At 42.1% G+C, this 14913-nt stretch overlaps 1 protein-coding gene across 1 annotated transcript in view; it reads right to left on the reverse strand.

Moving 5' to 3' along the window:
• Window positions 1-253: 253 nt before the first annotated feature.
• The window catches only part of FGF9 (fibroblast growth factor 9), a 31624-nt gene continuing 16964 nt past the window's right edge, over window positions 254-14913 (reverse strand). Inside the window, exon 3 of the mRNA XM_045797103.2 lies at window positions 254-1495. Coding sequence (XP_045653059.1) covers window positions 1250-1495 — 246 coding nt within the window. The 3' untranslated portion in view covers window positions 254-1249. The remainder of the gene's footprint in view (window positions 1496-14913) is intronic.

Raw genomic sequence — 14913 nt, forward strand, 5'->3', positions numbered from 1 at the left:
TTTTTTAAATCTGTGCTATGTAAGCTTTTTTTTTTTTTTTCTTTTTGAAGATTCTAAATCAGTACAATGTTTGATGTTAGTCCTGTTGTCCTGGAGATCAACTAAAATAAGAGCATAGTTATTGTTCAGCTTTGGTATATTCTGCAATAGATTTAAACACGTAGGATATATACCAACCCTTATATTTTCCAACCGTGAAGTTACAATGATGGAATAAGTCACTTATGAGAGAGGAAATATTACAGACACAGAATAAAAGTTTGAGACCCAGTTTTTCTTTAATCCTCTGGGATAAGCTATGAAACAAGCAGTCTGAAGAGTGAATACTCAGTGTCATGAATGATGTGCATAAGTTTACAATAATACGGGCACAAAAGAGATTGTCGCCTTTAGTACATGAGGGTCATTAGAATTTCTCATATCCATGCACCGTTATATTTACTTGCATGAATTTACCACAGGTTCGTAGCGGACTTTGCCATTTAATGCTTACAGAGCCTAAAGCTTCCAAAATGCCTATCTGGCCTGTACATATTTCATTAAAAATAAACTCTATATAATAAATAAATATATAAAATAAATAAAATGTTGCCTTTGGAATTTCTATAAATAAATTTAACTTTTTTTCCTCTTTTTTTTCTTTTTCTTCTTTTTTTTTTCTTTTTTTTCTTTTTTTTTCTTTTTTTTTTTTTTTTTTTTACTAAGAGGTCTTTGCTTAAATTCACCGGGATGGCACCAGTGAGCATTAACTGAAAAAGTCTTTTAAGTAAGACTGCACCCTCCATGCCTTTGAAAATGCAGCGTACCCTTGCGCAGGCCACCAGCCAAAATCCTGATGAGTCGAAGAATGGCAGCTGTGCTGATACAAGATGAAGTACAACTGATCAAAAATGTAAAAGCGCGTCTAAATCCCAGCATGCATCAGGCCGCGGTCCTCTCTGCTTCTGCTTCGCTCTTCCACCTCCCCTGCTACTCATCCACACACACTCACACCCCCGCTCAGTCTCCCTCTCCTCCTCTCACCATAAATCCAGCAAGTGGGCAGCGGCCGTCCTCCAGGAGGACCAGCCTGTAAGTGCAGAACAAAAACACCATGTTCCCATCCAAGCCTCCATCGTACATTAAACATGCGGCAAAGTTTGGCAACAGTGGAGCTGGTGTGATGACACAGCTAATCAGTAAGAACCCACCGCGTGAAACCTTTATAGTGGTTACTTTTTTAAGGGCTCAAGTGAAGAAATTGTCTTTGTCAACTTTGGCTTAGAATATCCTTATATAGTTCAGGTACTTTGTCGGGGTCCACTGGTCTAGGTAAAAAATGTGTGAATTTCTGGTGCCGTTTAGTCCTCGTTCCTTCTCTTGGGGTCCCGTCTTTATTTAATGCAACATAGTATCGCCTTCCAGTGTCCACGTGTTTATATAGATTCGAGGAGTACGTGTTATACCAGTTTTCTTCAAACTGTTCTCTGAATACACACTCTTGGGTTAGTTTTTCCTGTTAAAACAAACAAACAAACAAACAAATAAGTGTTTTGAAAAATAGCTACTTTCTGTATTTAAAGCAATATTCCATTGCGACACAATATAACTCTGGTGAGAAAATACTGATTTTAACCCATTTTACCCATTGTGACGTATTTTGCAAAAAGTGCCTGACTGTATAAATTTAACTACATTCTAATTGTTTTTCATGCTTACTGAAGTGCAAAAGATGCCAAACGTTTTCTAGTTAGATTTTTGCGTATGCCCATTATTTGAATGACCCAGAGAGACAAAGGACAACCAATGCTATGAGTTGTTCCCACTTCTACTGCAGCAATTAGGACGGTGACCATCCTGTGAGGGAGAACTTTAGCTGAAGCCAAAAGTTCAGATAATAACTGCCTCATCTTAATATATGCTTTTTAAAGTACCTGCAGTGTAGACCAACATTCTCAACATTAGCACCGAGGTCAGATATCTTCTGAGAGTTTACTTATTACTCCATAAGAATGCTTTTCAGACTTCAGGGTTACAAAAGAATCACCTGGGATGCTTCTTTAAAATGCAAATTTGTCATCTCCAATCCTTTAAAATTCTGATCCAGAAAGTCTGGAAATATGCAGTTTTAACAGGCCCTTGGGGAAATTCTGATGCAGTTAATCCATGGTCCACATTTCAAGATAGAAGCTTTCCATGTGACTGAGTCTTCCTGAATACAAAGAAGTAAAAACAATTGTTGTAGCCCTCCTACTTCCTTGAATTCAGACAGAAAGAGCCCCCAACTTAAAAAGCCACATTCTCGGGCACAGAGTTACCAAGAGAAAAGCTGTACTTACTCCTACATTCCCAAAGTTCAAAGGTTCCACACTGTCACAGGTGTGTCGCACCTCTCCCACCACTTGAGCTTCATGAAACTCTAGGTCCCATTCAACCCCACAACCCAGGGCTCCTGCAGCCATGCGTCACATGGGCAGTAGTCACGACCAAAAACAACACACACGTCCCATCCCAAAACCAAGAGCACACCCAAGTCACAAAAGCTGTCCCCGGGAGAAACAAGGCAACTGGGACTGAACGGCCTCTTTGCTCTCCTCATCACTAGGCCACAACTTTTCAAATCAATCAATACCTTCCTCAGCGGTACTTTTTAAAAAATGAACACAAAATGACCTTGAAAAATACTCCCCTTGCTCTTGCCCATCTGGCACCTTACATAAATAAGAAAACAAACCAAAAAACAACACATGTCCATGCACTGACCTAAAACAGCAGAACAGATAAGGGCATTTGATGTTCTTCCATTTCTGACATTCAGACCCAGAGGACAGCAAACTAGACATCACCACAGTACGGATGTCCTTCTTACGTGCACACACCTGAGACACAATTCAGTACCCTGAGCTCACAGACAGCAGCTGGGCAGCATCTACTGTGTCCTCGCAATGGAGTAAGTCAGGAGAGTAAAGGGAGGAAGGGAGAGAATTTGACAAAATCCACAGTCCAATGTCAGGCCGGCTCCCCTACTTCTTTCATGAACCGAAAGCTTCACACCCACTCCAAAGCACACAAGACCTGCCTGCACCTCCTGATGGGTGCTCTTCCAAGCCCTGAAGGGGTTGGTGACACAATATTATCTCACTGAACAAGTTTAACTTAAATCAAACACGGCAAAGCAAAAAGAAAAAACAATGCGTCTGTCAAGGACAGAAATGATGGGGAAACTTTGGAAGGCTGATGCCGGGTTTGCAGGGACAAAATGAATTGCGAGGAGTGAGAAGTCATCCGCGGCACCCCCCCTCAGCTGGGTGACAGCATCGGGGTGCCAGGAGATGCTCCACCTTCGGGAGGAGGGGGTGGGCAGTGGAGAGGCAGCCCTTCCCCTTGCTCCACACGGAAACTTAGAGGCGCATTCTTCTGAGAGAACACAGCCTCTACCCTCCCCTGCGCCCGAGGATGAGGCTGCGTGTGATCTCGCTTTCATCTCTATTAAGACTGACGAAATAAAAATAGTGTGTTAAAGACATTACCAGCTATTTTAGTCTCTACTTCCATCTGTATAATAAATATTCTCCTCACAGACAAGATTATTCCTGGCTAAAAATGTCTGGTTTGAGTTTGCTGTGATTAATTTTCTAAACAAATTATGTTTTTGTTTTTGTTTTTTTAACTAATAAAATGAACCAGCATATGGAACTGTATGCTGAACCTTTAGTTCCTCAAAAAACATGAAAAACTAATTCAAATTAAGCTTTCTTTTTCTCAGCAGGAAATCTTATCACCTGACAGACGTTTTACCTAAAAAATAGAACACTTCTTTCTCCTTTTGGAACCATGAGTTATGTACGGTTCCTGTTCGCTTTATAGAGCTATCATACCTATAATACAATGGCCTTTGTTGGGTTAGAAACACAGACACGCCACCTCAGCAGAACACAGGTAGTTTGCACGCTGGTGAAGAGCCCAGCTGTGGCTTCAAGGGCCCATGCAGATCCCAGCTGCGCCCTTCACTAGCTGTGGGATATTTATGACCACGTACTTAACCTCACAAGCCTTGGTAACTTCACCTTTAAAGCAGGTTAGTATCTTGAGACGGGGCTATTACAAATACACAGTCAGAGACCATGCCTGGCACAGAGGAAGCCCTCCATAAACAAGGGCGTTTGTTGACGTTATGTTAACATCCTAACCTCTCACAACTGGGAGAACTTTGAAAACAGCTAATACAACTTGTCCTGTTAAATACATGGGACAGTGAGACCCAGATGTGAAATGACTTGCCCCTGGTCTATGCCACTGGATCTCGTTATTATGGGAATGAAGCCACTTGAGCAAGAAGTTTCCAGGAGCCCTACTGGAAGCACCACACCCTGGAGACCAGTCCCTCCTGGGTTTCTTTGCTTTTCACTAAGCACTGTAATTCCTCCAGACCCCCTCCTCCAGGGAGGCTTCTGGTGCTGTTTCCAAAGGACCAGGCACTAGAGAGGGCTGTGCAGGGGAAAGGCTAGGGCTCACAGACCATGCTCAGGAATCACATGAAGCAACTGTTATTCTAAGACTCATATATGCTTCCTTTCGTCTTTACCTTAACAAAATGTAATTGTTAGAAAACACTATTCACTTTGCAGGAGGAATATGTAGAGATTATGAACAAAATTCTAAAGTGGTTGGGACATCACAATCTAACAAGGGAACACATTTGTTTTCAGAATTTATGAAAAGATTCTCATTGTATATGTTTTGTAGGGTTTTTTTTTAGTTTATAAAAAAACTTTTTAAAAAAAAGTTATAAGCTAAGAAACTGAACTAGCCTTTTCACTGCTCAGAAAATACTGCTCTATTCCCCCTACCAGGCTATTATAGCATTTTTTACTTACACATTATAGAACTTTCTAGGCAACCCAGAAGATAAAGTGAATTATTCCATTTAAAACAGCATCACCTATAGCCAGCACTTTTTGTGATGGTTAAGAGTTCAATTGCCTCCTACACGGAAGGGTTTCTGACTTCAGTTAACAAGTTAAATGAGATTGTACAGACATTACATTGCAAAAGTGCTGCTACATTTCAGCTCCTGTAATTATGACACAATTAGTGTAATGCTACTCAGATAAACTGACATACCTTAAAAATTAAAACGATCATTAAAAATTAAAGACCCTGTTACTTTTTTATGCCATGTATATGCTTTTAAATAATTTCTTCCTCTTACTGGGGATTATATTAATGCGTGACTTTTGCTTTGGACAGACAAATAAAATAGCAAGATTTACAGAATTACTCTCTTTATGATCACACTTTAGAACTCAGTGACAAAACACTTGGTCAAGGTGACTATGCTTATGTATTTGTACTCCACAGTGATTTTTCTAAATTAAAAATAAGCAAACGAGAGAAAATTGGGACAGCAAAAACATACTGGCCTATATTCTTCTATATATGTAGAAGAGGGAAAAAAGTTTCTGCCTTCAAATCAAGTATACACTTTAGAATTATAGAACTCAGATGTTTTAAAACTCACCACATGTTTCCAATGCAGACAGTTTATAGAGTATTCCACTATAAAGTGATCAATTCTTGTTTTATTGTATTTCCATGTTTTAATTTTTTTTTAGATTATTTAACTATAGCTGTTTATGGCATACCTATCTTTGAACTGTTGGATTATATCACTAGGCTTGGGTGGAGAATGTGGATTTAATTCAAAAATCTACTAAAGTCCATGCTTTGGAACAAAATCTGGTGAATGTTAGCAACTATGGAAACCTCTTTTCATTTTATATCATCAAATTCTAAGCAGTGGGAAAAACTAAAATTAAAACTTCAAAACTTTTACGAATCCTATTAAAACCAAAGAATGAGATAATAATGTGAAAATTACAGCACACCCTAGAGAATGCTTAGGAATGTTATAAGACATAAACTCATATAGACACCACTTTAAAATATTAGACAATTGGAAAATGTGTAATCCACATGGGCATTATTATGCCCAATTCATATCTATACCACTTAAAAACTGAAATCAGAATTTTTCAAAATTTGAGGCTCAACAGTACTCATGGAAAACATATAGGCTCATGTCGTGCTGCCATTTTAAAACATTATTTCCATATTTATATCTATATATTAACATATTAATGTTTATTTATAAATATATATGGTGTAGCTTTAACCACACTACCCAAAATGGTTGCATTTATTCAGCTCATTGGGTCACTTAAACTAGTTGCACAAACTAGCCCAATCCGTAATTCCGAGGTCAGCGACTATACAGAAACTAACTTGATAGTAGAGTTCCCAAACATTTTGTAAGTTAATGGTTTGATGTAATCACTCATTCTCATATCTTCCATTTATTACAGTCATGGTATTTAAACCTCCCTGAACCACAATTACTCGTACAGATGTACTCTTCCTCATTAATAATCTAGCAGTAAAGTCTTAATGGGAGTTGTTGCAAGGATTGGGGTGATTAAATATAATGACTAAAGGACCATTAATAAGGACCCAGGTCTTCTAACATTTTTCTCCCGGGAGAAGTCCCCAAGTAGAAAGAAAGCAACAAACACAGAGGAGAATAGGCAAGAGGGCACTATTTCTTATTTTATTAGACTCCAATTCAAGGTCAACCCCCTTGTGCCCTCGATATGGCTCACTGTACCCCATCTTTCAAAACCCTTTCAAATCCCCACTATTCCGGATGGGTCTGCTTTCATATCCATGATCCTGGAATTGTGGGAACAACTGAATCAGTTGTGCCTGGTCAATGTAAACAAAATGAAGCAAGGAGGCAGGCAATTTTTCATTTGGTCTCATCAAAATATAGAGAAAATTAAGAATTCCGACATTCTCTCCACTTCTTCCCCACTAAACAGTAAACAAAACAAACACAAACTACCTTCTTTCCGAAAGCAGCTTACTTGGGCATTTGGGGATTCAAAGGTCGGGGTCCAGTCTCAATCCAGGGACACATGGACACTCCTATGCTGTGCGCTCACCGGCCTTGCGGCAGCAACGATGTTACCAAGGACAGAACCTGCCACAGACAGGCTAGACGATTCAGGGGCCTTCCTTAGAAACCGCCTCTAGACGTAGATATTTGTTCAGCAAATCATATTAGCTTGTCAACTTGTAATCCATTTCCAAAGATGAGTCCCGCAGGGGAAAGAAAACCTTGCTCCAGGTACACAGTATTCAATTTGAGTAGTCCAGTATTCACTTTAAGAAATACTGTTCCTTGTGTCCCTTGTAGACAATGCACACTTAATGCTTCCACTAAGAACCTTACAGGAAAAATTCATGAAACTCCTTTTAGGATCTTAGAACACCAGAGTAAAAAGAAATCACATGTAACATTTCTTACGTTAGATGATGATTTGGTAAGAGCAGCAGGTCATCCAGCGACCACTTAAAATATATATCAAAGACCTGCAAAGGCTGAAGAGACCTCACGGTGCAGAGTGCAAGACGGAAGAGCCCAGAGCAGAGGGAACGCCCCGGAAGAATCTGACAGACACACGATGGCGGAAACCCCTAAAGCTGAACAGCTGGGAGGGGAAACGAAGGAAATAAGGGATCCAAAAAGACAAAGACAATTGAATCCAACTACTTTCTTTCCATGAGAGCCATCGGATAAACCGTAGGGATTCGGAAAATGAAAATGTGCCAAAGGTTTTCTATGATAGACAAAATGGGTTACATCAAGAACTTGGTTTGTAGAAATAAAATTAAGCGAAATCGAAAAATGAACCAATGCAATGACAGTAGAAGCCCAAAAATTATTTTTGAAGATCTAAAAGATTCGTGGAATTTCCTTACCTAAAGGAATGCCAAACGTCATCACAAACACACACACACACACAATCTGGGAACAGTGGGCAGGTTGATTAATAATCCTAGGCCTCAATTTCCTTATCTGTAAAATGAGGGAACTGGACTAAGACATTCCTAAGGTCTCTTTGAGTCTAAGATTCTAGTGATTCAGTCTTGGAACATCAAAATGGGGAAAGCAGAGCTATCCACAAGAACTCTGGAAGGACATACTGAACAGGAAATGGAAAAAGAAACTGCAGTGGAGGAAAATAGGGAAAGAAACCAAATAAAATGTGCTGCATCAGTTGCCTACTGCGGAGAGGGTGGGGAGAGCTGATCAGAAATGCAGACTGAATTAATGCTTCCAGAAGCAGCCAAGGGAATGAGGCTGCTATTTCAAGGAAGAAATGAGGACAAGGAAGAAGACATCACTTTGGCACAAGGGGCCCCTTCTTTCTTCTCCCTGGAAGACCATCAGGATGATCCCATCCTGGAAGGTGTCTTGCCTACTACGTCCTTGCACTTTGGAACTTTCCACTGACCTCTTCGCCATCTTGCCCACCAGAAGCATGGCTCATTAACGAATGCCTGCCTGACCCACAAACCCTACATTGTAAGTTCTCCCTTGGAGAACTTACTTGGGAGAAAAACCAAGTCTTGCAAGAAAACAAAAAGTCAGCAATGTCATAGAGCACTCAAACCCACCAGGAAAGCTGGATGCATGCGTAAGGCAGACAAAATGCAACACTGAAGACAAATAATACCAGAACTCTTAAACTTCTCAACACCCCCAGCAAATGCTCATGGGCCCTGACACCCCCATTGCCACCCAAAGCCCACAGAGAAACCCTACGTAAAATAGCAAGGTAGATAAAGCCTGTCTCTGGCATCCCCCCTACTTCTTGGGTCCCCAGCTCCTAGCTCCATCTATACTCATGCCAGCCCAGATTTCTCTGGAACCAAACTTTTCCTCCCACCCCTGGACTTGTGATATATAAATGGCCCTGCTCTCTTAGAAAGTGACCGGCGCTGCTGTTCCTTCCCCTTTGTAACACGCAGGAGACTGTGTCTAACTCTCTCAGGGCCCCTCTCTCTGCTAGAGTGGAACAACCCACTCCCAACAGTAATCAGGGCTAATACCATCAACTAATAATTCCATTGCTCCAAAACCAAATTCATATGCTGATATGGATCCTTTTTTAAAACAGTGCTTTAATCCTGGAAAACCAATTCTGATGGTAGACATTTCGGGTGCTGTGACAGCCTGGTGAATCCACTAATATGTGAACATTAGAAAAAAAGAATTACAATAATACAAAAGCAAATTCAATCCCAAGGAAAGAAACTTCTTTACGTGGATAAAATAATAATGAGCTACATAGAAAATAAAGTATCTAAATTTAATCTTGAAGCAAGGCTTTATGGTTAACACTTTAACATATGATTCAAGGGATGCAGGAATGAAGGCAATTTATATTGATTTTCATAGACTATGTCATACATCTTCATTCCAGAATTCAGACTTGCGAGAAACACACTTTCTGCGCATCTCGCATCCAGTACGGAGTATGAGAGGCTGTACCCGGGCAGCGCTCCACCACTGCCACGCCCATCCACGAAAAATGCTAAGGCAACAAGCCTGTACTAACGAGCCCCTGCGAGCCAAGCAGTGTGCTGGCTGTTTTATGGGCTTCGTCTCCTCTAATCCTCACAGCAATGCTGTGATGCGGCTGTTATTAGCCCTGTTTCACAGTTACAGCTCAGCAAGTTTGAGTAGACTGCCCAAGGTCGCACAGCAAGTGAGCAATAGAGCTGGGATGCTAAGCCTTGTGTTTCCGTGCTTTGCCTCCAACTTCGAACCGTTCCAAATGCAAGTACAGGCTTCGACATTCCATCAAAACATTGCAAACTGAAAATCAACTTGAAAGATAGAGAAAGAAAAAGAATACAGGCCAAGTTAACACAGCCAAGAGAAAATTATCTGAAACATAGCAATTCAGGCAGAAAATGGATGGAAGGATGAAATCTAGAGCCGAGGGTGGACAGCAATTACGTGAGAACATACAATGCAACACGGCAGCTAAATGGGCAAAAATCATTCCATGCAAAGCAGTCACATCATGCACCACAGGGAAAAGGATGTCTTTGGTTTGACCTTGGCAAGTCTGTTCTTGGAATACGGCATTGAGCTTTGAGCACTTCATTACAAAGGAAAAGCAAATCACGATGGAGATGTCAATGAATTACAATACACACCAAAAAAAAAAAAAAAACAATAAGAAAAGAGGGGCTCAATTTCTGTCAGGATTTTAAGCATTTATAAAGAGGACAAAGGAAGACAACTCTGTATGTGTCTCTCCCACTTAACACCATAACCTTTTAATCCTGACGGGGAGCCCTCCGCAGCAGGGGTGTCAGGAATGCAGACATTTTTCTCAGACACCTGTTAGGATGCCGCTGAGGTGTACCAGAAATGATGTCTGTGCACAAGTACAAGTCAGCCCCTGGCATGGGGGGTGGGGGGCTGTAGGAGGGATGAGGTGTCCCGGCCACCACTGTAGCTGCCCTCAGGGTAGCAGCTCCCCCTTGGCTTGGGGTGGGAGGCAGCTTTCTTTGTGAGGCTCGAGGGCACCTCCCATGCCACGGCTGATGATAATGACAGGAAAAGAGGCTCCAAATGTCAGCAGTGTAGCCTCTGGCAGAAGCAGAGACAGGACCATGGCAGGGGGAACCAAAGTAAAGATAATAGAATTAGGATACATCCAGCAGCCACCACATTTCTGAACCCTGCAGCAAAGTTGCCTTCGCACAAGCCTTCCTCTCTTCAGGACACCTGCCTATTTTTCTCCACCTCCTCTGTGAATAATCCTGAAGTTCTCTCCTACCCTGGAATTAAGCTCTCTTCTCTAAGTTCCCTGAGCCCTTTTTGTACATAATTCTATCATAACAAGTATCAGACCAAATTATAATTCTTGGTTTGTATATATCCCACTGCCCACAAAGTTGCCATTTCTTGGTCCAGTTCTAAGCTCATCCAGCAGAGGAAGTACCATTTGCATTTGTATGTACAGTTGATCCCATTATTCGCAGTAGTTCTGTTCTCTAAAGCCACTGCGAACGCTGATGCGAATACTGACGCCCTGCTCCCAAGAGAAACACAGGGTTAGGTTCCACGCAAGTCAGTCATAACACTTAGGTCAAACAATCAATACATAAGCTTGTTTTTTGTGGTTTTCTATTGAAGTTAATGTTGTAGATTCATTAACAGTGAACTCACCACTAACAGCACCGTGGCTCACGCTCACACGAGACTATCTCATTTATCTGGTATGCTCCCTTTAGAAACACCAGACAGCACTTCAGCACTATGCTTGGGGGGCATTTTAAACAGTAAAATCACTAACAAAAAGCACAGAAAGGAAAAACGTGGCACTAAATAGATCCCCCGAAGGACACTTGTTCATAGTGTGAGTGAAGCAAGAAGGCAGAGCATCACCTGGCAGGACCCCTGCGGGAAACGTGCCCAGCAGGCCATTCCCTTCTGCTTCTCCTTGAATGTCTGCAAATGACCGTGCCACCAGTAATGATCTCAGGGTCACAAGGACATTTAGTAAGTAGACAGAATTTGCAAATATACAATCTGTAAATAATGAGGAGCAGGTGTTTCTGCAGCTCCTAGCCAGTACCAGCATGTGTTAGCAGTAGGTGGTATCAGTGATTCTTGTTGGTTTCGTGAAAGCCAGCAGGAAAGACTGAGGGTGTAAGTAGAGAGACGTGAGAGTGTGAGTGAGTGAGGGTGTGTGTGAGTAAATAGAGGAGTGAGTCAGTGGTGAGCAAGTGAGAGTGTGAACAAGTGAGGGTGTGAGCAAGTGAGTCTGAATAAGGGTGTGAGTGTGTGAGTGAAGGTGTGAGCCAATGAAGGTATTATGGAGTGAGGGTGTAAGTGAGTGTGTAAGCAAGTGAGTGAGGATGTGAGTGAGTGCGGGTGTTAGCAAGTAAGTGGCTGTGTGAGCGAGTGAGGATGTGAGCAAGTGAAGGTATGAGCCACTGAGTGTGTGAGTGAAGGCATGTGCCAGCGAAGGTGTAAGGGAGTGAGTATGTAAGTGAGTGAGGATGTGAGTGAGGGTGTGAGTGAAGGTGTGAACAAATGAAAGTGTGAGCAGGTGTGTGAGCAAGTGAGGGTGTGAGTGAGGGTGTGAGTGTGTGAGTGAGTGTGTGAATGAGTGAAGGCATCAACCAGTTAAGGTGTGAGGGTGTAAGGGTGTGAGTGAGTGAGTGAGTGAGTGTGTAAGCAAGTGAGGATGTGAGTGAGTGAAGGTGTGAGGGTGTGACCAAGTGAGTGTGTGAGCAAATGAGGGTGTGAATGAGTGAGGTGTGAGTGTGTGAGCAAGTGAGTTGAGGGTATGAGCCAGTAAGGGTGTGAGTGTGTGTCTGAGTGAGTGAGTGAGTGAGCAAATGCGGGAGTGAAAGCGTGAATGAGTGAGACTGACCCAACTCTGATCAGCCTGTCCGGCATCACTAATTCAAGGAACTGGAGAGACTGATAAACTTAAAAGAGAAGCAAAAGGCTCTACAGTTCGGAACGTGTCTGTGAAACAAGCTCCAGTGAGGAGGAGTTCAGGTTCTGTGTGACCAACAATCCATTCTGAACCGAGAGGTGATGCTGGAGAGGTGAGACGGAGGACAGGAGAGGGAAAGGAGCAGGTAAGTGAGGAGTGGAAGAAGCAGGGGGCACGTGGAGGCGATCAGCTTGTGCCTCCGGCATCCCCAGTGTTGTTTTCTCTTGGTGGTCCTCACGCTCTCCAATTTACAAGATTTCATGAGTGCCAGGAGGCTCAGGACAAGAAAACCATTAGTCAGCATTGCCAGTCAACTATGTAAGTGAAATAGTCATTGCACAGATATGCTGCTCCTTTCAAATGTATATGTGAACTGCTCTGTAACAAATTCATTTTACAATGTTAATGAATTCAGTTTTTGTCATAATGTATTTTTTTCAATCAAAAGACATAAACACAGGGGCCCCTGGGTGGCCCAGTTGGTTAAGCCCTCCTACTCCTGATTTTGGCTCAGGTCTTGATCTCAGCGTTATGAGGTCAAGCTCCTCCTTGGGCTCCGTACTCCGTGGGGAGTCTGCTTGAGATTCTCTCTCTCTCCCTTTCCCTCTGCCCATACCACCCACCTTTCAAAGAAATAAATAGATCTTAAAAAAAAAAAAAAAGGCTGGGGGGGGATGCCTGGGTGCTCAGTCAGGTAAGCAGTTGCCTTTGGCTCAGATAATGATCCCAGGGTCCTAGGATCAAGTCCCACATTGGGGGGGGGGGGGTCCCTGCTCAGCAGGGAGTCTGCTTCTCCCTCTGCCTGCCACTCCCCCTGCTTGTGTTCTCTCTCTCTCTCCCTGAGAAATAGATAAATAAATTAAAAAAAAAAAAGGCACAAGCACAATTTCTATTCTGTGGGACTCCTAACATTTTTTATCAAAAAGGGAGCCTTATACACAAACCAGTCAGGAACCCTCTGGTCTGTACATCAACCCTTCTAATCTTCATGAATTAGGTGCTTAGGAGCCAGGATCAGCAGGGTCTTCTTTAAAAAAAAAAAAAAAAAAAAGTGTCTGCCTTCAGCTCAGAGCGTGATCCCGGCGTTATGGGATTGAGCCCCACATCAGGCTCCTCCGCTATGAGCCTGCTTCTTCCTCTCCCACTCCCCCTGCTAGTGTTCCCTCTCTCGCTGGCTGTCTCTATGTCTGTCAAATAAATAAATAAAATCTTTAAAAAATAAAAAATAAAAAAAAAGAAAGAAACAGGTGATTTGGGATCCCACTGACGAATATATTGCCAACTGCATGCAAGACACTGTTTTAAGTACTAGCAGTGCCATAGGAAACAAAAGTAACAAAGTCCCTGCCTCCATGGAGCTCCCCTTTACGAAACGGGATTCTAGCAGGGACACAGATGAACTGGGTGCCAGTGGAGGCCCTGGCCCAAGAAACAACCACGCTCTCCAGCCTTCCTCCTCAGCCTTCTCCAGCAGACACTGAAGCAGCAGTGTGGAGCAGGGAGTATGAGTAAAACCGAGGGCAGGAAGACAGAAGTAATCGTGTGAAGCCTGCACCTGTCATGAGGAAGATTCCACTGTGAGACTCCTGAGCTGGAACGAAGACCATTTCTGAGCATGTTGCCTGGTACCCAGGACCATCCTCCTCCAGAGGAGATGAAAGCAATCTCCTGAGCTATTAATGATTAAAACTGAATCCTTTCCACGGCCTTTAAAGTCTCCAGACCTGTGTTCTGGGACTTTGGTCATTGCTAATATGGGATGTTTTAAACATGTCTCAGTAAATCAGTAAAGCTAATCCACTAAACAACATATACTTAACTAAAATTAAATAAACAAATAGATCTATTTGTTAAAAGATGATTTTCCATGAACTAACAGCCATCGGTACAGATGCTAAGGAAACAAACCAACCACAAAATAAAAACCAGGCTACTAGAAAGGGAAAAAATGTTCCAAAATCCTATCTGTAAAGCAAATACTAAATCCTTCTCTAATACATGGTTAATTCTGGTAAAATTATTTTGTATTCACAAAAGTGGATGGCAATTCTTATGCATATGTTTCAGACAAAGTTTATTCATTCACCTACATTCAAATCGTAATTTGTCACTATCTATGTGACCTTGAGTAAGCCAATAAGCCACTAAACCCTCACTCTCCCCATCTCTAAAACAAGGACAGTGTATGAACTAAACCAAATAATACAGTAGAAGATGCTCTTCTGAGGTGCTGCCTTCTTTATCATCAAGGAATTATTACTCAATCCTTTGAAAATTGGCAATGTACTTATGCAGTATAAGGCAATGCTCTTTTTCCCGAAGCATCCATTTACAACCACCTATTTCCAGAGCATACTGCTATCAAGTAGATTGCTAAACAAATGACCTTTTTCACTTCCTTTATATGAATTACATTCTTTGGAGACTACCTACAGAACATGCCTAAACATCTACCATCAAAGTAATCTGAACTGACAAACCACACTGACAAATGGCTAAGTTGAGTGGTGCCTTGCCATTTGGTATGGTATCCTGTTCCACAAACACACTAGCTTATTCT

The sequence above is a fragment of the Ursus americanus genome, chromosome 10, assembly GCF_024610735.1.
Source record: "Ursus americanus isolate L20-20 chromosome 10, mUrsAme1.1.p, whole genome shotgun sequence".
In the NCBI taxonomy this organism is placed as follows: domain Eukaryota; kingdom Metazoa; phylum Chordata; class Mammalia; order Carnivora; family Ursidae; genus Ursus; species Ursus americanus.